The 22720-nt window shown below is 33.0% G+C and overlaps 1 protein-coding gene across 4 annotated transcripts; it reads left to right on the top strand.

Annotated features, from left to right (window-relative positions):
• The first annotated feature begins 9788 nt into the window (after nt 1–9788).
• On the top strand, nt 9789–22698 carry LOC125059429 (glucose dehydrogenase [FAD, quinone]-like). Of its 4 annotated transcripts, none has more exons than XM_047663852.1 (5): nt 9789–9844; nt 14334–14615; nt 20210–20367; nt 20924–21038; nt 21160–22698. In XM_047663852.1, the coding sequence occupies exons 2-5, from the start codon at nt 14337–14339 to the stop codon at nt 22492–22494; spliced, it is 1887 nt and encodes a 628-aa protein (XP_047519808.1). In that variant the 5' UTR covers nt 9789–9844; nt 14334–14336; the 3' UTR covers nt 22495–22698. The 4 variants fall into 4 exon arrangements, with proteins under 4 accessions (XP_047519808.1, XP_047519807.1, XP_047519806.1 ...); XM_047663851.1 differs by lacking the exon at nt 14334–14615 and adding an exon at nt 19374–19847 and having other exon boundaries at nt 21160–22684; XM_047663850.1 differs by lacking the exons at nt 9789–9844; nt 14334–14615 and adding exons at nt 14636–14805; nt 19374–19847 and having other exon boundaries at nt 21160–22684.
• The last annotated feature ends 22 nt before the right edge of the window (nt 22699–22720 follow it).

Here is a 22720-nt window from a genome sequence, read left to right as displayed (position 1 = left end):
GAACTATCAGGAACTGTAGAACTATTGTGTGTGCTACGAGAACTCTAATTGTTTGTACTCTGATGGTAAGTGCTCTGCTAACTTCACTTCAAGCGACATCGGCGCTACAGATATTGAGAGAACTACAGCGAAATTTCATACAATCGCAGGGATTTCTATTGAAAGTTACAGAGTACCGGGGCAATTCTTAACTAAATGAGCAATTTCGTAGCTGAGTTAAACAGATTATTATCAAGACTTTTAATGTGTGTAATCATATTTCCGACTTCTGCCGTCCGTTCTTAATATGCGATGCTCTGTTTACCATACAATACTGTTTTTGAAGTGAAAACTTCTTTAGCGGCGTTGTACACTTTTTGGAATGGGTAAAAAATGTTAAACTCGCGTCAGGACAAATTCGTAAGACGGATGTTTTTTTAAAGGATTATGAACCTTCGTGCTATATAATAACGGTTTTAATTCATTTGTCTCTTTCCTCAGATACATTGATGCATGTGGAATTGGACCTTAAGTTTTAATTTTGCGAAACGTCTAAAGCTTTATTATTAACGATTTGGTCAGACTGACGCGAACAAAAAAATGGCAACTTAAAAAATAGTGAATTTTCCTAATTAATTAAGAAATTTCCTTATTTAATACTAATTTTAACTATTTTGTGTAGGTTTCGTAAGACAGATGGAGAGTAGACAGCTGGGGCGGCGTATTTAATTTAATATAAATTGTCATGTTTGTGTACGATAGCGCAATAAATAAATATTGTATTCTACCACATAAATGATAGTACTTTTATACTGATAATTAAAGCAATTCGTGCAAAATTATACCCTAACCATTCCAAAATATCAAAAATGCACAACGTTAATATTCAAGTTTTCACTTCTGCTGGCACTCCCGGAGTGCAACCCGTCGTTTTTTTTATAGGATACTAGCTGACCCGGCAAACGATTGTTTTGCCATGTATATTATTTCTAGGAAATATTTTTTTGTAGTTCAATAAAAATAACCATCTACAATAATAAAAAATAGGGGTTGATCGTGGAGGGGTGAAAATTAGGGGTTGTATGTATTTTTGTATGTTGTATCATAAAAAATTGGGGTGTAAACCCCTTATCACTTAGGGGTTTGAAAGATAGATAGTAGCCGATTCTCAGACTTACTCTTCCTTAGAGCCGTTTCGGAGGAGTATGGGAACGAACATTGTGACACAAGAATTTTATATATAATATATATATATATATAGATGCAAGCGAGCCTATGCCCAGAAAAGAGCAGTCATCACTGTCCATGGACACATATTTTTGTGGTTGCGTTGCCGGCATATTCTTTTTTAAACAATAGGAGGTTGTCCCCCAGGGAAGACCGGGAGTCGATTCCACAGATCAAAGAACTCATACAATTTAAAACGAACCTCTTTACACAGTTTCAAACAGTTATTTAAACTTTTGTACGTTTCTTTTGAATATATTTAAGTAATGTAATTTTTTGTACGTTTAGGTACTTAAGTAAATAAGATCGTAAAAAGTGAAAGCTTTTTCGTATATTGTAGACATTGTTACGTACAATTCATACAATGTAAGGTTAAATTGAAATGTTATATGTTTGAATTCAAATTTCAATTTGTGTTTTATGTGCAGGTGTGAAATTGTCATACAAATTGCTCTATTGTACTTTGTTGCGTTGAAACTTTGGTTTTATTTATATTAAAAACAATGTAGAATGCGCAGTGTTGGTCTAGTGGCTTCAGCAAGCGACTCTCATCCCTGAGGTTGTAGGTTCGATCCCCCGCTGCACCAATGGACTTTCTTTCTATGTGCGCATTTAACATTCGCTCTAACGGTGAAGGAAAACATCGTGAGGAAACCGAATTGCCGGCTACAAAAAGTCGACGGCGTGTGTCACAGGAGGCTGATCACCTACTTGCCTATTAGATTGTTGATCATGAAACAGATACAGAAATCTGAGGCCCCGACCTAAAAAAGGTTCAAGCGCCACTGATTATTTTTTTTTATATTAAAAACAATGGCGCTACCTTGGTCTTAGTTTCATAATTCTGAATCTGTTTCTTGATATATTTTTTAATAGGCAAGAAGTCTGCAGTTCTCGAGACAATATGTCAACGATTTTTGAGCATGGCAATTCACTCACGATGTTTTTCTTCTTATTCGAACGGATGACCTTAGGTTCAGTCGCGTGCATACCCAACATAAAGAAGTTGAATTTTATTAAAGGACCAAATTCAAGTATTAACCACCAATTATATTTATGGTTAGATTTTTTTTTTAGATTTTTATGCTAACATTAAAACTGTATCTTATACTACAACCCTGTTAAATTCAGTACTATTTTATTTGAGGGTACTTACATCGATAATTGAATTTAATCTTCATGATCCAATGTAAGATACTGACGACACGCTTAACGAGAGCGATCAAAGACGTAGCCTAGGAGCTAATACTTAATATTTTTGTATAATGCAAAAGTTATTAATTTTACAATAAAAATAGATAGTTATTTTTTAATTTAAAAAGAAGAAGAAAAGCCTGCTCATCATCCGTTAAAGTGTTAACTAGCATAGTCCATGAGCAGCTGTTTTATAAATACGTCGCTGGCCTTTGAGGAAGGATAACCCTATGTTTATGTAAACCTAAATATTGCCTTGGAGAGTCCTTCTTATCAGTCCAGAGGATATTGTGGGGAGTATAAATTGAACATACTGATAATACAGTAAAATGCATAATTCAAATTAGTTTATTTCATCTTATATTAATATATTTTCAAATAAAATATTTTCAACACACACATATATATATATACAGTATTTACAATATTCTGAACCTACATAGTAATAATAATGTGTTTGAATCTAAAATTGACAATATTTAATATATTATCAATTTTGGATCTCACAAAACAACAACACGGGTTTCCTCACCACGTTTTTACAATACTAGCTAATTTTAGTTTCGCTTATAGAAATAAAATCTAATTGTGTGCCTCATAACTTCGGGAATGCGAATCTCACTACTTCCCAAGCAAACGAAACAATCGCGCATTTAAATCTCAAAGTTAGATGTAATAGGCGTCAGAGCTTCTGAGCTGCACGTTTTTTAGAAGTAGGGGTCAAACGTGCAGGTCATCTGATGTCGATTTACACAATTCCAGAGGGCTCGCGAGTGCGTTGCAGGCCTTTTAAGAATTGGTACGCTCTTTTCTTGAAGGACCCTAAGTCAAATTGGTAAGTTAAGGTCAAAATAATATGTCAGCACATCCTAGACTATGTTAAGGAAGCTCGTTAAACGGAATTGCTAGGGTTTATGAGATTAACACGTGGAACTTCTTACGGGCCATAACTCAACCGAAACGCTTAGCTCGCTTATAGTTACGATCACCGTTTACGCAGAAGCAACATATTAGTAATACAACCATCGCTAGTCTTCCAAATTTGAATACTTTAAAAATGTATCACTACTTAAACATATATATTGCGTGTTGTTCCCAAGAGAATGTAAGTGCGTGCTCCTATTTCACCATGCCTCCTGCTGGGGACAAAACTCGTTTTTTTTACATTATTAATTATTTAAGATGCCATGTGGAACATGGTGTAATGGTTGCAGCTCCTTACAAACGTTGTGTAAAACAAAAAACTTGGCGTTTAAAAAGAGTGGCAGATAATTTATTTCCAGTTCTTCTCTTCCGTTCTACGCCCTTGATTTGAGAACTGGCAGTAAATGTAAAATTAGAAGCATTAAGCATTTAATATGTATTTCATTTTGACGTTCAAAAGTGTACATTGTGTTACCTAAATTAATAAATGATTTTGATTTGATTTATCCTACCATGCGCCATGACCATGATAGAAGTAACATATCATGGCTTCGCAACGTTAGGAAATGGACGGGTATTGCGTCTTTGGAGTTGCTGTATCTGGCACTGGACAAGACGCGCTTCACGAGCCAGCCAATCTCCAGTGATGAAGAGGCACCTATAGAAGAAGAACCTTATACTAGGTATTCAGCTCAATCGTAACTTCTGTAATTCATGTATTCTCTTATTCTTTTGTATTGAATTGTAATTCTTCAGCTTTTAGTTTTTAGTTATCAGCATGCATAAACAAAACGGGATTCAGAGGTCTGGAGGCCTCGGGGCAACAAAGGACTTGAGGCCAGGCCCCAAAATTACTTTCCAAATAAAATGAATAATTAATAAAAAAAATATTTTTTTTCAGTCGAGTTTTTTAATGAATAATTTATTGTGAAAGTAGATTCTTTTAGTATTTGACAAACATAAAAATATGTCAAAAGAAACGTTGTTTACTAGCGTTCACTAGTCAGAATTTAATACATTTTTTTTCGAAGTCTCAATTGTGGGGCCCCGTGGCTACAGACCCGGTTTCCCTCCCCTAAATCTGGCCCTGTGCACAATAAAGTAGACTAAATATAAAATATCAAAAGGAAATCAAGTTACAAGAAAGAAAAAAAACAAAGAACATATGAAAAAATTTAAAAGTATAACGGGCTAGTTTAATTTTGTAATCTAAGAAGAATACGACGAAACTGCGTCAAGGAGGACCATCCTCCTCCTTGTATATATATATATATATATATATATATATATATATCTATATCTAAACCTATATCTATATATATCAATCGCCAACTTGTGTTCATTTACAATTCCACATACACGCGGTATGAGTTCGCACCCTGTCGACTGCGTCGGAAAGGTTTAGGCTTATCTTTTTGTGATATTTATTGAAGTTATACTTCTTTAGGCGCGTTATCAAAAATTGATGAGAGTGAAATTTTACGATGCGCGCGCACCGTGACACAAAATTAACAGAATAAAGTTGCCCACGGAAGATGCTACGGCATTGGACATAATTTAAAAACAACATTCGAATAATAATTGAATTTATGTTACACTTAATGTAAGAGAATAATAATAAATATTCATTTATTTAATTTTTCAAATGTAAACTGAACTTTATTGACTATTATGACTCCTTTTCCAGTCTTTGATTATTTAATTGTAATTAATTATTTTCATGCAATCAAAAACTATTTTTAATAATGCCAAAGAAGAATAACTTATTACGCGCGTACATAAGTACACGCACCCTTTTTTTTACTCAGTAATTGTGGACACTCAATATGTTTTGAAAAGTCAAGTCGATGAAGGGACAAAAGCCTTTACGTTTTTACTTTAAGGCACTTAGAAGCAAGACTAATAACACGAGCAAGTATATCTCCAGTTTTAAGGTCGCAAAATGGAGTCGCCAAACTCCGCTACAGTTACCGAAGTGTGGCCAAACCTGGCTATCATAATGTTCTTTTTAATGTCTTCAAATGTAAGAAAACAGTATATTTATGGACTAATTCTATCCAGTACCGGTACTCTTTAATAACGATGGGGTTTCCAACTTTAGAGTTCTGTATCCATACTGCATAACTCTAAAGTTGGATATCTAGTTGATAAAAGGGCCTGGGACTAGTGCTAGACAGGCTACTTCTAATTAATTTGCGATATTTGTTTTAAATAAGTGTTGTTTGATGATTTGCTGTTTTAAAAGAGTACCGAGAGTTTTTTACGCCGGCTTTTTCTCTCGGCCTACACCCTATGTCTTCTTTGCCGATGAGTAGGGATGCCTACAAATTCAAATTTAATGACGTGGAATAAGTGATACATGTATCTTATGTTCCATAATAAACATAATTTATTTTATTTTAGTTGTTGGATCATGAAAGTAATCGCTTTGGTATACAAAAATTTGCTATGGAATGTTACATTAGACCTGGTTATACTATAAATCTGTGCATTACTTACGACCTACCCAAAAGCTCCACATGTACAAAGGTGGTATTTACATTGAACACATTTATATCAATGTTGTACAATCAAGTGTAATTTTATTCGCATCAGGCGCTGCTAACGAGCCTAAAGCTCGGCAAATTACTTGAATAACGCCAACAGAAAATTATGTTTGGATTTGTTTGCCTTCTGTGTCAATAGAGGTGATATTCGCTCGAGTATTCGATTAAGAATAGTACAGAATATTTCGGACAGTAAGAATAAAATTGCAGGAACAAGTAAGTCATTGTCTTAACTATTTGAGTTTGCGTGCTGTGTAATTTCAGTTTTATGATCACTCATGAAAAACATCCGTATCACCTCGACGTCCGTCGTTCCACAATTGAGCGCTTCTTAAGGCAGTTTTTGCCGCGCACCACCACTATGTGGAACCAGCTGCCCACTGAAGTATTTCCGAACCAATTCGACTTTGGTTCCATCAAGAAAAGAGCGTACCAACGAATTTGTAAGCTCTCAGGCAATGTAAGTGTCTCTGGGCGGTATCACTTAACATCAGGTGAGCCTCTTGAAAAAAATTATAGTAAAATAGTTTCTTTCTGTCATTGTGTCAAGTAGTTTCCTACTTTAAGAACAAAGAGAGAGGACACGTTGGTTTAGAAACGGCTAAAATATGTCTGAATATATATACAAAAATCTTGTGTCACGGCGTTCGAAGGCTCTACCAATTTTTATATATATTTCTTAGGAGAAAAAGCCTTCAAGTTCACATACCGGTAGTGAAGAGGGTCCGATGCTAAACTTTCCTTATTTTTTTTGGACAAATATTATTTTAATCCTGCGCAGACGATGTTGCGGGCACCAGCTAGTCTGTCGTATAATGATCGAATGTTTAATTCACAAATATAGTATTCACACTGTTCATAACACGCTGTGCCGCTGTATTTAATATAAATTTTGTTATTTACATGCCACTCAAGGTTTTGACTATATTAAATTTTCTCAAATCGAAAAGTTAATTTAAAGATGCTTACGAGTTTGATGTTAACTTTTGAACAAAGTCATTTAAAATAAAGTAATTTAAAGTTCATTGTTTGTTCATATTATATGCAAAAATAAAATCGACACAAGAATAGCAAAACATGGAAGAGCTTTTGGATGTATTATATAATTTGAATGTATATATATATATTATAGTTTCTTCAAGACATTCAATTTTGAATCGATATTGTATGTTCAGAGTTAACTCCTTCATGTGCTTACCGATTTCGATAAAGAGACAAAATATTGTATCAGTTACAAAGCAGTCCCTCAGAAGAGGTTTATCGGTCGTATTTCAGAATATTTCAAACTCAAACTCAAACTCAAACTCAAAATATCTTTATTCAAGTGGGTAACCAAGTACACTTTTGAATCGTCAAGTTAAATTAATCGTAAATTTACATTTACTACCAGTTCGCAAGTCAAGGGCGTAGAGCGGGTAAGAAGAACTGGCAAGAAACTTTCCGCCACTCTTTTTAATCGCCAAGTATTGTCATACAAATTGTTTGAACTGGAGCAATTCAATCCCAAGGATTAGGATCATTTAGCAGTTAACTATACGCGAGATAAAATTGTTTACATCGTCCAATAATACGTTATTCCTATTCACTTTAAATAGAAGTGAAGTGTCATCAGCAAACAATACCATCTCATGAACTTCGTTGACAAAGAATGGGAGGTCATTTATGTAAATCAGAAATAAGAAAGGCCCGAGAATCGATTTCCTAGGCTGACATACGCACTCTGTCATCGTACTGGTTATAAACCTTTGAAATCAAAGATTTAAAATCAGTAGAATGTATAAAGAAAGAATCTATAAAAGTTGATAAAAAATCAACCTTATTTCCCCACGGGTCCAGCGGGATTATAGAGTATTTACTATTTTGTTAATGTGGTAATTGTTATATTTTCCTTGTTATTTCTATTAAGCGACCACCACCCTCGATTATATATGAAAAACGAATAACAGGACACCAATAAAAAAAAAAGTCACAACAATTCAAATTATGCACTTTCATCCAAATCAAGATAATTAGATCTGAAACATGCAATGAAAAAAATCAGAAAAAACAAATGAGAAATGGAAAAAAATAGAGGAGGATTTTACCCTAAAAGGGATGGCCCCTTACAATACTAGACCACAAAAAAACTTAATTTATTAGAACTTATACTAACACAACTATTACTCATATTAAGAAATGTTAACTAACAAATTTTTGTATGGATTCATTAATAAAGCTCTTATAATAAAAATACATTCTTTACATATTTAAGCAGCGAATATATAAACTCCCTCATAATACATGTGTAGACATACGTTACGCTAAGTTCAATAAAAAACTTTTTACTACCCGGAAGTAAAAGTTGTTAACTTTTTACGGGAAAAGCTCGGAACACAATACAACTACTGGAACTTGGTTGATAACTTTTCACAATACACTTGCTTGCTTCGGGATCACATGTAAAAATAATTCAATTGCTTGATAATTCGTCTAACTAGCAACACGTAAAGTTATAAAAAACGATTTTCGAACAACGAAAAACAAATGAAATAATTATGAAACTACAAGTGAATATATTTACTAATTTAATTAACAATTTAGTTCAAAATTTGGTATGGACTCGTTATTTTCAAAGCAAAGTACGAATGAATATGCACTATGCAGTCAATAGCCGAGTTCTATACAATGTACATTGCTAATCACGTTGCGTCTTACATCAGCTACCTGGTTTCAACAACAATAATTAAATCACGTACTTGTTTAAGTGCAATATGTGTTTCTTAATTTTATAAACTATAAGACTCAAATAATAATTAAATATTGTTCTGTCTGCCCTTTACTCATAATAGTAAATCAGTAGTTTTACCCTTTTTACACGCTTTATATTAGCTTCACCTGTATGTATGTATGTATGTATGTATGTATGTATGTATGTATGTATGTATGTAACCAACTCCTTCGGACTCGATTTTGACCCACTTTAAACGGACAGATTTTATTCAAATTTTGCGCACCTGTCAAAGATCGATGACAATGCAATAATCCGAAAAAAAAAAAAAACATTTAACTAAAAAATAAATAATAAATAATAGTTAAAAAAAACTAAAAAACACGCTTTTAAAGCACATCAAACTAATCATAACACACACACATCTATAGATAGAGCAACCCACGCTTTTTCACAATAATACCAGTATTTTTTGTTCATTACCATTTTCAGCCTAAATTAGGAATTATTTTTCACTTTTTAGTTTGATGTGCTTTAAAAGCGTGTTTATTAGTTTTTTTTAACTATTATTTATTAAATCTGAAGAACAAAGTTCCGAAGAATCAACTGTTGTTAAGTGAAACCATGTTAATGCGTGGCACAATAGGACTGACAGAAGGCTCGGTGCGTTGCCGGCCTTTTAGGAGTTGGTACGCTCTTATGTTAACGGATTAGCTTAAGTAGACTTTCCCACTAGTTTGAAGTTTGGATCTCTATCTAATATTTGTTTTTCGTGGAATGGGAAAGAAATGAAATTTCATTCAAACTTATTGATTTAAATGTTTGTATTTAATAGTTTGTATTGGGAATATATCCAATTATGAATATTCAGCAACATTGTACAAATAAACAGGAGTGAGAAATACGCAATTTCAAAATTTAAATTCGAAATTAATTTCGGAATTTCAATTCAGGAATTGTTGTAATCTGTGGCCAATATGTTATAATCATTCCCGTCCTTTAATTACGATTATTTATGGTAATCAATTAAATAGTATTAGATTTATTAACCTATTGTGGCATGCAACTTTATACCTACTAAATAAACTACGAAATTCTATACAATGTTTTAGTATTATAGTTTTGTGATATCATTTATTATAATTATCCTTAAATAACAGAGTTCTATAAAAATCACGTACAGCAACAATAGAAACAGATTTAAATTAACTGTGCAACAAATTAGTCGTATTACTTGCTAAACAAGCAATAACTGGATTTTGTCTTGGTACGTTTAAATGCTTTTATATTGTATTAAAATCTTAAAAGTTCAACGGAATTCGTTGATAATTTATCGGTTGTTACGTATTTTTTAACCGAAAACGAATTCTGTTATAGCAGGGACTCAAATGTACGATCTCAGGGTTTAGATGAGGACGTAATCATGCAACAGTTGTATAGACTTAAATTCAACCAATTAAATTCAATAAAATATTTTTATTTTATTAAGACACTTGGTACAAATTATAGATTTAACATATTAATAAAAAACAGCGTCGCTACAACCCTTGGCCTTCTCAATTTTCTGTAATTTTGGGAGCATTTGTTTATTCTAATATGTATATTACTTCACCGTACGAGCGAGTATTGAATGCACACATGCAGTCCATTGGTGCACAACCGGGGTTCGAACTTACGACCACAAGAATGAGTGAAGCACGCTGAAACCTAGACAAGACTCTTTAGTAATTAAGCTTAAGTTTTATAAAATATTAATAGTTACAAATTTAAAAATAGATATTTGCTTTTTTCTGCCCATGGGCATTCACCTTGCCCGAAGGATCGCAAGTGCGTAGCCGGCCATTTTTGCCTTTTGACGGCATAATGCGGATAAAGTAGGTACTTATCAGGTGATAGTTCTTTACAAAGTTTTTTTTTTAATTTGATCCGCTCACTTCGAAATATACCAAGTTTGATTAACGGATTTGTTATAAATTAAAAAAAAACATTGATAATTCAATTTATAAATCCAATTTAAATATAAAAATGTTATTTTTAAATTGGTTATTCTGAAGCGCCCTTAAAAATAATTAGATTCTGAAAACCTCTCATTTACACATTGTAAATATACAGCTACAATATGTTAAAATATAATTAATTAATTGAAAATACTCCGAAATAACGGTAGATGGTTTTACCGAAGTGAAAAAAATAAATCAGTGGCACTATAACCTCTTTAGGACTTGGCCTCAGATTTCTGAATCTGTTTCATGATAATTTTTAAATCTAATAGAGGCAAGTAGGTGATCAGCCTCCAGTGCCTGACACACCGTCGACTTTTTGGCTCTAAGACATGTCGGTTTCCTCACGATGATTTCCTTCACCGTTCGAGCAAATGTTAAATGCGGACATAGAGAGAAAGTCCATTGGTGCACAGCCGGGGATCGAACCTATGACCTCCGGTATGAGAGTCGCACGCTGAAGCCACTAGGCCAACACTGCTCTATTTTTACCGAAGTGCTTTGGTTGAATTCCTGGAAAACCAGTATCATTTGAAGGCATAGACAGCTTTGGAAAACATTAAGAAACACGATTGGAGTCTTAGCGCAAAGTGTCAAATCCCCTACGTTGTTGGACTATGAATCACTATTCACTACTAATCAATACACTACATTTAGTATTAACTTCAAGTAAGTAATATTAATGATACCAGCTAATTTAAATCATTAATGTATGTTTTTTAATCGAGGTCTTTAAAATTGACTTAGACCAGTAGTATGTTAGAATTTAACCTTGAATTCATTTCGATCAGAAATTTTATCGCACAACCGTAAAAATCCAAAATGGCGCCTTAATTAGTATGGTCTATTTTATTTTATGTTTATAACTAGGCCGATTTCAACACTTTATTTTATTTAGAGCACATTTTTAATTTCGACGATTATTTACCGAATTTAATGGAATAAATAAAAACAGATATTTAACGATAAAAATGATAGTTTTTTAAACAAATTCAGCGCATAAAAAATATTTTTAACTTATTATTTATTTCTCAAACACGTCGTTGGGTTGCGTAGTTAAATGACAACATAAATAATTACGAGGACAACGGGCAGCCTTATCAATTTCAAGCATTTTCTTCCAGGCTTTGTATCATTAATTAAACTCTGTAAAAACTTTCAATGTTCTTTTCTGCATACTAAAACCTTCATTCGTTTCCACATTTCGTTAGTAAGTTTCCTATTCATCAGATTCCATACCGATTTGTAAGTTATTTATCGGTTTTAAGGCTATTGCATACATTTTATCGCGGGCTTTGAGCGTAACACACGATGACGTTATATAGGTGCGGCAAATACGCGTTAGAGTGGGACAGAACGCATCCTGCGCATTCCCATCTCTCTGACGAGTTCGGTGACGTAGCGTGAGCGCGGCCGGTGCAGCCAGTACGCGTTAGAGTGAGACAGACTATATAGGCGTTTTAGTCTGAGTCTGGTAGAGTGGTAGATTGAAATAATATCAAAGAAAAAACTTGAATTAATATCAAAGAAAAACAAATACTGCATAAATAAAAAATAAATAAATAATTATAACTGCATAAGTTGATAAAAAATGCTATGCAGCTTTACCGCGGCAGTTCCCGAGTGCCACACGTTTTTTTTATTTTAATCAAAGTTCGAGCCTTCAGTGAGCCTTTAAAAGTCTATAAATAGGTATAGACTTGTATTAGAATTTTCTGCACGATGTAAAAGTTTGACAGTTATATTTGACCAGTGGCCTGCCCCGGTTTCTGAACACTGAATATTTATTTATTTATTATTTATTCACCGAATATTTATTTCTTATTTATTTATTATTTATTCACTGAATTTTTATTTTTGGAAAAAATATGTTGCTCAAGTATGTTGCAGCAGTTCATTGAATGAGGGCCTTATGGCGTTGCGTTTATTCGGGGACTGCAATGATGAAGATATATGATTCGAGTCCCGTTAGTTGGACTCTGCCTCTGCTTTGGGGAGGGCTGCATGGTCACGGTCACGGCCAAGTGGTTAAGCTGTAAATGGAAATTTCTATCTGCATCTGATCTCAGTAGATCTATTTTAAAACAATTTGCCAAGTTTTTTCTCGTATATGACGTACCTATTTCGAAAAATAAAAATTTTGATATCATTTACAAATGGGTACCGCTTCTACTTTGGCTATATTTCCTGGAGAGAATCGACGGGATAGACTGTGATGGTAGGAGAAGGGGACGATCACCTTCCCGTAGGTCTGACTATCTGACAATTATGGGTCTGACTTAACATCCCTAAAACCGTAGACTAGCGGAGCATAGAGCATTGTGGAGGCAGCAATTCGATGTCCCCCCGTCGAAAAGGGAGCATCTACATTCTACATACTACCTTGCGCACATAGAAACGTTATCATTTCGTGCACACGCATGGTGCTTTATAAGTCTATCACACAGATACTGTGTGATACGGCCTAAGAACTATATTGGTAATAATTAACTATGTGTTAGGAAAATACTTTGCCTCAAAAACACTGACGTTTAATTAATGAATCCCGATAGGTTGACAATGTTTTTGTTCACTTTATGGTTACAGTGAGTTGATTGCGCAAGGTGCGGTGTTTCCAATTAGTCGCTTTTCAATCGGGTTACGAAGTAAAAACATATAGTAATGTGGCTATCATTTCAGAAGGAAAAAGGTCTATTTGGTGATTTAGTTTTGATAAAAAGTAATATTGATATTTCTAGTTAGGATAGGCGTTCAAGTATTACGTCACGCAATTTTTGGAGATTATTGACGTTATGGGGAAGGGCTCCATGTAACGCGCCGTAACGTTTTCTGTACCCAAGAATAGTAAAACGTTTCGTGACCACCTAGTGACTTTTTATACCTAAATGTGGTGGAAAGTCGAAAATAATATTAACAATACGAAATTTTTACTAAAATTCATTTATACCACACGTACTCGTATCACTTCGACGTGCGTCGTTCCACAACTGAGCGTTTTTAAGGCAGCTGGCCGCGCACTATCACTATGTGAAAACACCTGCCCACTAAAGTATTTCCGAACCAATTCAACTTAGAGTCCTTCAAAAAGAGACCGTACCAAATCTTAAAAGACCGGCACAGCATTTGTGACCCTTCCGGCAAAGGCTGTATCAGATGTAACATAAAACAGTATCTACTGAATATACAACGTCATTTGATTTTAGTATTTTAGTACCTTATTTATAAAACCTAAAAGTATTTAACTTTATCCTTCAGTCAGGATATACTTAGTTTTACATTATTAATAAGGTAGAACATAATAATTTTAGCATTTTTTAATCCTGTGTATCATTGTTATTTATCCCTCCAAAATCAAAACGTGTGTCACCTTACACAGTGCGCACATAATTTAATTCGGGTGTCAACGTAAAATGTGTTCACTGCCTATTAGCCCCCTAAAGATATTAAGTCAGTAGAGTTTGTGATTGACGTAAACAATTTAGGCAAATATTGCTTTTCAGTGAGGTAATTTATAAAATACTAGCTGACCCGGCAAACAATTGTTTTGCCATGTATATTATTTCTAGGAAACATTTTTTAGTTCAATAAAAATAACTGGGCTCGGAATACGCACTTTTTAAAAAGTACACAAATTCAAAACAATTGTTTTAAGGGGGTTTCACCTCAGTACCTACATGAATGGTCCTTTTGTATCTCTCCTTCTAAATTACTTACGAATTTAATTTATTTTTAAAAATTGAATTTTCACCATTACAGGAAATGACGTGGGTGCCGTCAGATATAGGACCAGTCTGTGCGTCCACACAAGCGAACTTGACAGCATGTTCAATAGGACTCCTATATTTGTCGTTACTTCAGCAATTATTCAGAAAGCCCGTAGATGAACAAATAAATTATGAATACGTAATCAATCCCAATAACTTTAGTAGGAAGCATGTTTGGGGCGAAACAAATCAACATTACGATTTTATAATCGTTGGTGCTGGTTCAGCTGGATGTGTCCTCGCTAATAGATTATCAGAAATAAAACAGTGGAGGGTAAGTGTGAAACAAATTTCACAGATAAAAATAATTAAAGTCATTAACGAATTATTTGAGAATATTTTACGACGTTGTTGGCGCTAAAAAATAAAATAAATGCGGGTAAGTGTATGTGCATTGGTAGGCGATTCGAAGGGTACACGCTATACTGGATGCTGGGATGTATTCTATGGAGACTCATTTGCAGGTTTAAAGTATTCATTTTTACTTTTTTTTTTTTGAAGTTATACTTCTTTAGGCGCGTTATGAAAATTTGATGAGAGTGAAATTTTACGATGCGCGCGCACCTATGACACAAAATTCGGAGTGTGATTATAGCGTGCGCAATCTACAAAAGAAATAGAATATAAGCTAACTTCACGCATATTCTATTTCTTAGCTTAGCAGCTTAACAAGAATTTTGAATATCCATGACAATTGACATCTGACATTGACATTTACCTTTTAAACAAATATAGGAGTTTGAATTATTGTTTAAAATAAAAGATTATCTATGTATCTAGTTATTTTCATTATACAAGTGCGAATTTTATATGTGCGTCTGAATTATAATCAGAAGTGATTTAAATTTAATATCTAAATCAAAACTAATTAATATGATAAAATATTTGTGAAAAAACTGTGCCAACCTTCCTGAGTGCTTCAATACAATTGAGGTTAACTATCCGTAGGTATTATCGAGTATTATTGTTGATTAAAACTGAAACATGAACCATTATTCATTGCTTATGTTTATTGCGTTTGTTACAGCAACGTTTAGAAATATTCTATATATCAATAATTGAGAACAAAGATTTAAGCACGAATACTAATAAGGAGAAAATGAAGGCTTGGAGCGATATAACAGAGAAGTAAACATTTTAATAAGTACCTGCATCTCAAAAAAATGACCACATTATTTAATCAAAACATGTAATTTTTCAGATTTAATCTAGCAAATATAAGGACAAGAGACAAAAAACAATTGATGAATCAGTGGAAGTGCACTAAATTGAATACAAAAAAAGAGTTGTCATCTTATCGCCGTGAAACATCTAAAACTGGAGGTGGAACAAAGCCACCATCACCTTCTCGAGACACAATGGATATGGCAGAGATGATACCGCAACGGTTTGAAGTAGATTTCAATGAATTTGATTGTGATGGTGTCGAGGTAGGAATGTTAATTATAAATATGATGTATGGTAATGTTCAAGGTTCAACCTTTCAAGCATAGGCATATGCTCACAACAGTACTTTATTCCCCTACAGGTAGTTAGAGATATTGTAATACCTCAAAACATCCATGTTGCACTTGTAGTACCGAAACTCTGTCCAGCCAGAAGTGAGCCCATTCCCACTTATAATGGACAGTGGGTATAATACACCTTAATACCTGAGTGCGAACCACTCACCATGATACTTAAATTAATAGATGTTATTTATATATTTCAGGATATTACAAATAAAATCATTTTGGAAACAATTGATATCCCAAAAGCCAACAATGACAAGGTAATAAATCAGTTTTGACATAACTTGAATACTAAAAAAGCCAAACAAAGGTGTGCACAACAGTGACAACATAACTTAACAATTTCATTATTTTGTAGGATTAAAGAAAGGTTAAAGAAAATCATGTCGAACTGAACAACAAGAATCCCCAAACAACTCCAAAGAAACCTACACGGAAGACACCGGTATTATATTTAAATTATCTCTATCTCTAAATAGAATAAAAGAAAGTTGCTATCCAGGTCTGTAGCATGTGCTACAAATTATATTATTAACACATTTATATAATTATATTAATATAAATGTGTTAAAAAATTTATAATATGAATTATAAAAAAATTTAAGTTTTGCATGGACAGAGCTTAAATTAATATTCTCTTATTTGTTGCAGAAAGCAAGTAGTAGTTTTAGTTTTGGAGAAGCCTCGTAGATGCACAACCAAGTAATGATTAATTTAAAATTACAAACCGAAATTCTGATGAAGACAGTCACTTAAAAATAAATAGTATAATGAAATAAAAAAGTTTTAAAGATAAATAGTGTTTTATTTGTTTAATGTAAGAGAATAATAATAAATATTTATTTAATTAATTTTTCAAATGTAAACTGAACTTTATTGACTTTAATGACTCCTTTTCCAGTCTTTGATTATTTAATTGTAATTAATTATTTGCATGCAATCAAAAACTATTTTTAATAATGCCAAAGAAGTATAACTTCTTACGCGCGTACATAAGTACACGCACCCTTTTTTTTTTTATAGAACGGGGGGCAAACGGGCAGGAGGCTCACCTGATGTTAAGTGATACCGCCGCCCATGGACACTCTCCATGTCAGAGGGCTCGCGAGTGCGTTGCCGGCCTTTTAAGAATAGGTACGCTCTTTTCTTGAAGGACCCTAAGTCGAATTGGTTCGGAAATACTTCAGTGGGCAGCTGGTTCCACATACTACAACCCGTTTGACCTTCTACTCTTATATATTGCACTATATACAATTCCTATCATCCTATCAATCATCCACCTCAACTAACATCACGTTGTATTGTCATCCCAATAAATGTAATATCTTATATGCATTTATTTAGAAAAGTAGGGAAAGTATAAAGAAGAAAACATTTGTCATTTATTATATTTCATTCTGTTTATTATTCTCAATTAATTATAAGTACATAAAAGTCATTTAACTACTATAATCCTCACATACATTTCTGTTCTTATCTATTTCTATAATATTTGAAAACTCTGCATAAACTACACAGTTAATTGTTTCAGTCAATGCGGTCTCGAATCTTACTTCCATTCTCACACTATCATGACGAATGACATTCCAATGAATATTAGAGTTAGCTGATAAGTCGGGGGTTAAATCAAAGGCTAGTAAACAATATCCATCTGACTATTGTTCCCTCGATATCCATTACCTTCGTTAAGAAAATATATACCGGTGCCCGAGTAGAACGTAATATCTAAATAAAAAAAAGGGTGCGTGTACTTATGTACGCGCGTAAGAAGTTATACTTCTTTGGCATTATTAAAAATAGTTTTTGATTGCATGCAAATAATTAATTACAATTAAATAATCAAAGACTGGAAAAGGAGTCATTATTGTCAATAAAGTTCAGTTTACATTTTAAAAATTAAATAAATAAATATTTATTTTTATTATTATTCTCTTACATGAAGTGTAACATAAATTCTATTATTATTCATTGTTGTTTTTAAATTATGCCCAATGCCGTAGCATCTTCCCTGGGCAACTACATTCTGTTAATTTTGTGTCACGGTGCGCGCGCATCGTAAAATTTCACTCTCATTAATTTTTCATAACGCGCCTAAGGAAGTAAAACGAACTTCAAAAATAATAAGAAAACATTATCTTACAATTACAAAACACATTATCAATAAATAATAATGAGTAGTTATTTACAACTAAATTTCATTAACATATTATTAATAACCTAGTTTACTTCTTTGTTTTTTAGTTGGAATTATTAACTAGTTTATAATGAACCAGTGGTAGCGTATCTATATTATTTGGTAGAATGTATCGCTTGGTATAATTAAAAGATAAACATGTTTTATTTATTTCTTGTGTGAAAATTGTATTTTTTACTTAATGATTTAAATCATTTTACAAAATAGAACATTTTCATTAAATAAACATGGCTTATAATTATTTAACGTCTGGTTTTATATCATTATAAAAGTTACTAGTAAATCATCAGTTATATCAATATTTATAAAAATATAGGAATGAAAATTGTAACATGACACCTTCACGAACGATTTGTGAGCAAAAATCCGCTGTGAGAGTTTGTGGAGTGAGTTACAGAATCGCAAGGCTCGTAGTGATTCGATTTAAAATCCCTACATTCAAAGTAACACCGCGTTCGTCGATTTGCTACAATCAATTCGTGAGGTACCCACTTTTTAAGCTTTGTCACCTTCCCAATTTGCTTCAAGTTCATACAGTTTGATCGCTAACACCGCAGCCTGTAGCTAACTCAGACGTAGTTTATGGATCCGCTTCCATAATAGCCTTCAATTCTTCGTTATCACTTTGGTCTCCGGTCGTCCTCGTCGCTTGTTCTGCAAGTCAACATTTCCAGAATGAAAACTTTGGTACCAAAAACTCATTGCGATTACTTTTGCGACACCGCCACCATACACATAATTAATCCTTCGAACCGTTTCTGCAGCACCGGTGCAACGGTGGAACGAATTTTCGATTTTATAAATAGAGTGACGCAAAGAAAAAAAATTAAAACGGGAAAATGAAATGAATTGAATTTGGAATTCCTTACCAAAGAGAAGATAGTTGAGGTTAAAGCGGGCAGTATGACAAAACGTCAATTTCATATGTAAGACCTAATATTTTATAACTACTGACCTATACACATAATTTTGTCTACTTTCCTCGTATAATTATAATAGGGTGATAAAAATAAATGGGAACATATCATACTTACTATATACATATTTCTGTTAATATTCCAAAGGCGTGTACTGTCATAAACAAAAAAAAACATATTAATTACTATGTACTCTTATAAAATTCAATATTTAAATGAGACAGCGTTCTAAATACACATATACTACAAATTTTATTATTTCTTTTCGTAGAACTAATTACTATACGCAATCATTTCATTGCGCAGAAAAAAAACTCAACATTGAAGTGTAGATCGCTATCGCTATTTACTCGTAGGTACAGATTATCACGTTGGTGCTGCTCTTGTATTTTGTATTTTTAAATCTGCAGATAAATTCGGAGGCAATTACTAAAGCAGCAAATAAACATAAACAACAAAAACTTATTTTACATATCATTTATATGCAAATAAGACAATATTAACGACAGTGGTTTGAAAATAACTCAGTTTTATTTAGTAAGCTTAATAATATAATTTTAATAAAAACATTTCAATAAAGTATGTGGACTCCACCGGATATAAGTGAAGTGTGTGCGTCCACGCATGGTAATTTAACACAATGTACATCTATTGGTCTAACATATCTAACACTGTTGGCACAATTATTTGGAAGGTCTGTTGATGATACAAAATCAAGAGGTGATAATCCATTCATCTATCCAACTTTAAATGATGGTTTTGAACAACGGACTTATGAAGAAAGTATACATATTAAAAGAAACGAATATGATTATATCATAGTGGGCGCCGGCTCAGCTGGATGTGTCCTCGCTAATAGATTATCAGAAATAAAGCAGTGGAGGGTAAGTGTGAAACAAATGTCACGGATAAAAATATTTAATGTCATTAATAAATTATTTAATATTTTAGAACCACACACAATTATTGTTATTACTATGTAGGTTATGAATATACTCGTAGTAAATAGGTATATACATATATATTTTCATTGTTCTATTAATTTGGTAATTATTCTGCGACCACTACACAGGTTTCATCAAAAAGCACTTAAAATGTTTTAAACTCTTTATTTACAGACACTGCAGATGATATTAATTAAATGCACTTCGGTTATTAATTTAATAAAACAGCATTTTTTATATATGTTTTGAATTCTATTTCAAGATTATCTATTACATTATTATTATTCATTTTTATATTACAGATACTACTTCTAGAAGCTGGTGAAGAGGAACCTGAAGTCACTAGTATACCTAGTGTGGCACCATCATTATCAGAGTCAAATATAGATTGGAAATATAAAAGTCAGCCTGATGGAAGGACCTGTTTATTGGGAAAAGGACAAGTTTGCCCTTGGTTTAGGTAAATTTATAGCATTTTTACAATAAAAATTCTAATTTTATTGACTCATTAGAAAATGTTGAAGAAAAAATGTAGTTATTGTGTTTTGCTAGTTGTAAACCGTATTCTAAATAAATTAACTAACAAATAACCAGTTAACAATAAATAAGTAATATTTAAAATCCCGCTACCGAAAAATTTGGACAACCAGAATTTAAAAAAATTTAAAACTTGTGAGTGTTATTTTTTTAACTTACTCTATATAAATACCATATTTTTCAAAATCCAGAAGAAATACTTTTCTGTGAACAGAAACCTGGCAAAGCTTTTTACGCTTAAAGAAAACAAAATTTTCTGGACTGAAATGGCCAGAATTCTTTCTAAAAACTATCAGGCACTATAGGATTATTATGACGTGTGTTACTAGAACTCCAATTTTTTGTGGTGTTTCCTTGTAAGTGATCTGCTAAGTTTACAGACACGTTACTACGAGGGTACATTCCAAGTAAGCCAGTGATTTAAATTGACTAGAAGAATACGTCTATTATTATTATTGTTATGCTATATTTCCTTACAGGGGTAAAACGATGGGAGGATCGAGCGCAATCAATTACATGGTGTATATGAGAGGTAGTAGTCATGACTATGATGAGTGGGCTGCCGAAGGTAACGATGGGTGGAGTTATGAGGAGGTAATTTACAATACAACTGTTTGTTACTGTATAATCCGATATAGTTCTTAAAAATACTATTACAATATTGCTTGTCGTATAACAAATCACAAAAAGTTCAACAAGCATTTTTTCTTTGTAGGTCTTGCCGTATTTTGATAAATCAATAAACTTACGCGATTCTGAGTCACTAGAAAATAATAATTATTATGGAATAGGGGGTGAATTGAATGTTGAACGATTCTCCTACCTTGATGCACCTTCGAAATTATTAGTCAATGGATTTCTTGATAAGGGTTTGCCGATGGTCGACTTAGGTCTTGAAAGTAAAGTTGGAGTCAATATTAACTTGTCAACTTCTAAAGATGGAAAAAGACAATCAACGAATCAGGCTTTTGTAAAGCCAATACGAGATAAAAGACCAAATTTGCACATAATCACAAATGCTTTTGCTACAAAAATATTAATTCATCCGGCGAATAAAGAAGCTTACGCCATACAATATTTTAAGGATGGAAAAAACTATAAAGTCTTTGCAAATAAAGAAGTGATCGTTAGTTCAGGAGCAATCAATTCGCCAAAATTACTTAAATGTTCCGGTGTAGGTCCACGAGATGAGTTGAAAAGTCTAGGTATTCCTATAATCGCAGATTTGAAAGTTGGTTATAACCTTCAGGACCATGTTACAACAAATGCTTTGATATTAAAGTTTTCTAATCAATATTCAACTGCAGTAAGCGATAGTGAACTTCTTAATGAGGTCATAAAATATCGCAATCAACCCGAGAAAAAGTCTGGACCCCTAGCTTCAACGACAACTATAAATAGCATAGCTTTTATAAATACGAAAGGATCTAAAGACGCTCCTCCAAACATACAATTTCAATTTGATGGTAGACGTGCTGCTGAATATATGTCTGATCAAACAAATTATATGGCAACTAATATTCTTCCATTATCATTTTATGATAGTGTTGGTGCAAGACCTTTATTACTAAAACCAAGAAGTAGAGGTAACGTTATGCTTAACAAAACTGACCCTATATTTGGACCTCCTTTAATATATACTGGTTTCTTTCAAGTCCAGGAAGATGTTAATGATTTAGTGGATGCTATGAGGTTTGTTGTTAGTTTAGATGAGACAGAAGCTTTTAAAAAGAGCGGGACGAGTTTTGATAAAACGCCTGTGAAAGGATGCGATCATAATGAGTGGGGAACTGATGATTACTTTAAGTGTTTATTAATTAATTATACTGACACTATTTACCATCCGGCTGGAACATGTAAAATGGGACCAGAATGGGAAGAAGATGCCGTGGTTGATCCAAGATTTAAAGTGTACGGAATACGAAGATTGCGAGTTGTTGACGCTTCCACTATGAGAACCATAGTTCGAGGTAATTTGAACGCACCTACTATAATGATGGCCGAAAAAGCAAGTGATATGATAAAAGAAGACCATATAATTAATTATTAATCTTTGCCAAAAAAAATATTAGTATATATAAGAATTAATGTGTACAATTATTAGAAAAATAAAAGTTTTATTACTACGTGAAAACTTTTCGGGAGATATTTTAGTATATTATAGCTTTAGCCTTTAGATTTAGACTTCTATGTACATGTTTTTTGTTTAATTTCACCAGGAGTGAATGAATAATTAATAATATATTACATAATATAATTGATAATAATTTACATAT

The sequence above is a fragment of the Pieris napi genome, chromosome 19 (genome assembly GCF_905475465.1).
Source record: "Pieris napi chromosome 19, ilPieNapi1.2, whole genome shotgun sequence".
Lineage (NCBI taxonomy): Eukaryota > Metazoa > Arthropoda > Insecta > Lepidoptera > Pieridae > Pieris > Pieris napi.
This window is presented reverse-complemented; position numbering and strand designations above follow the sequence as displayed.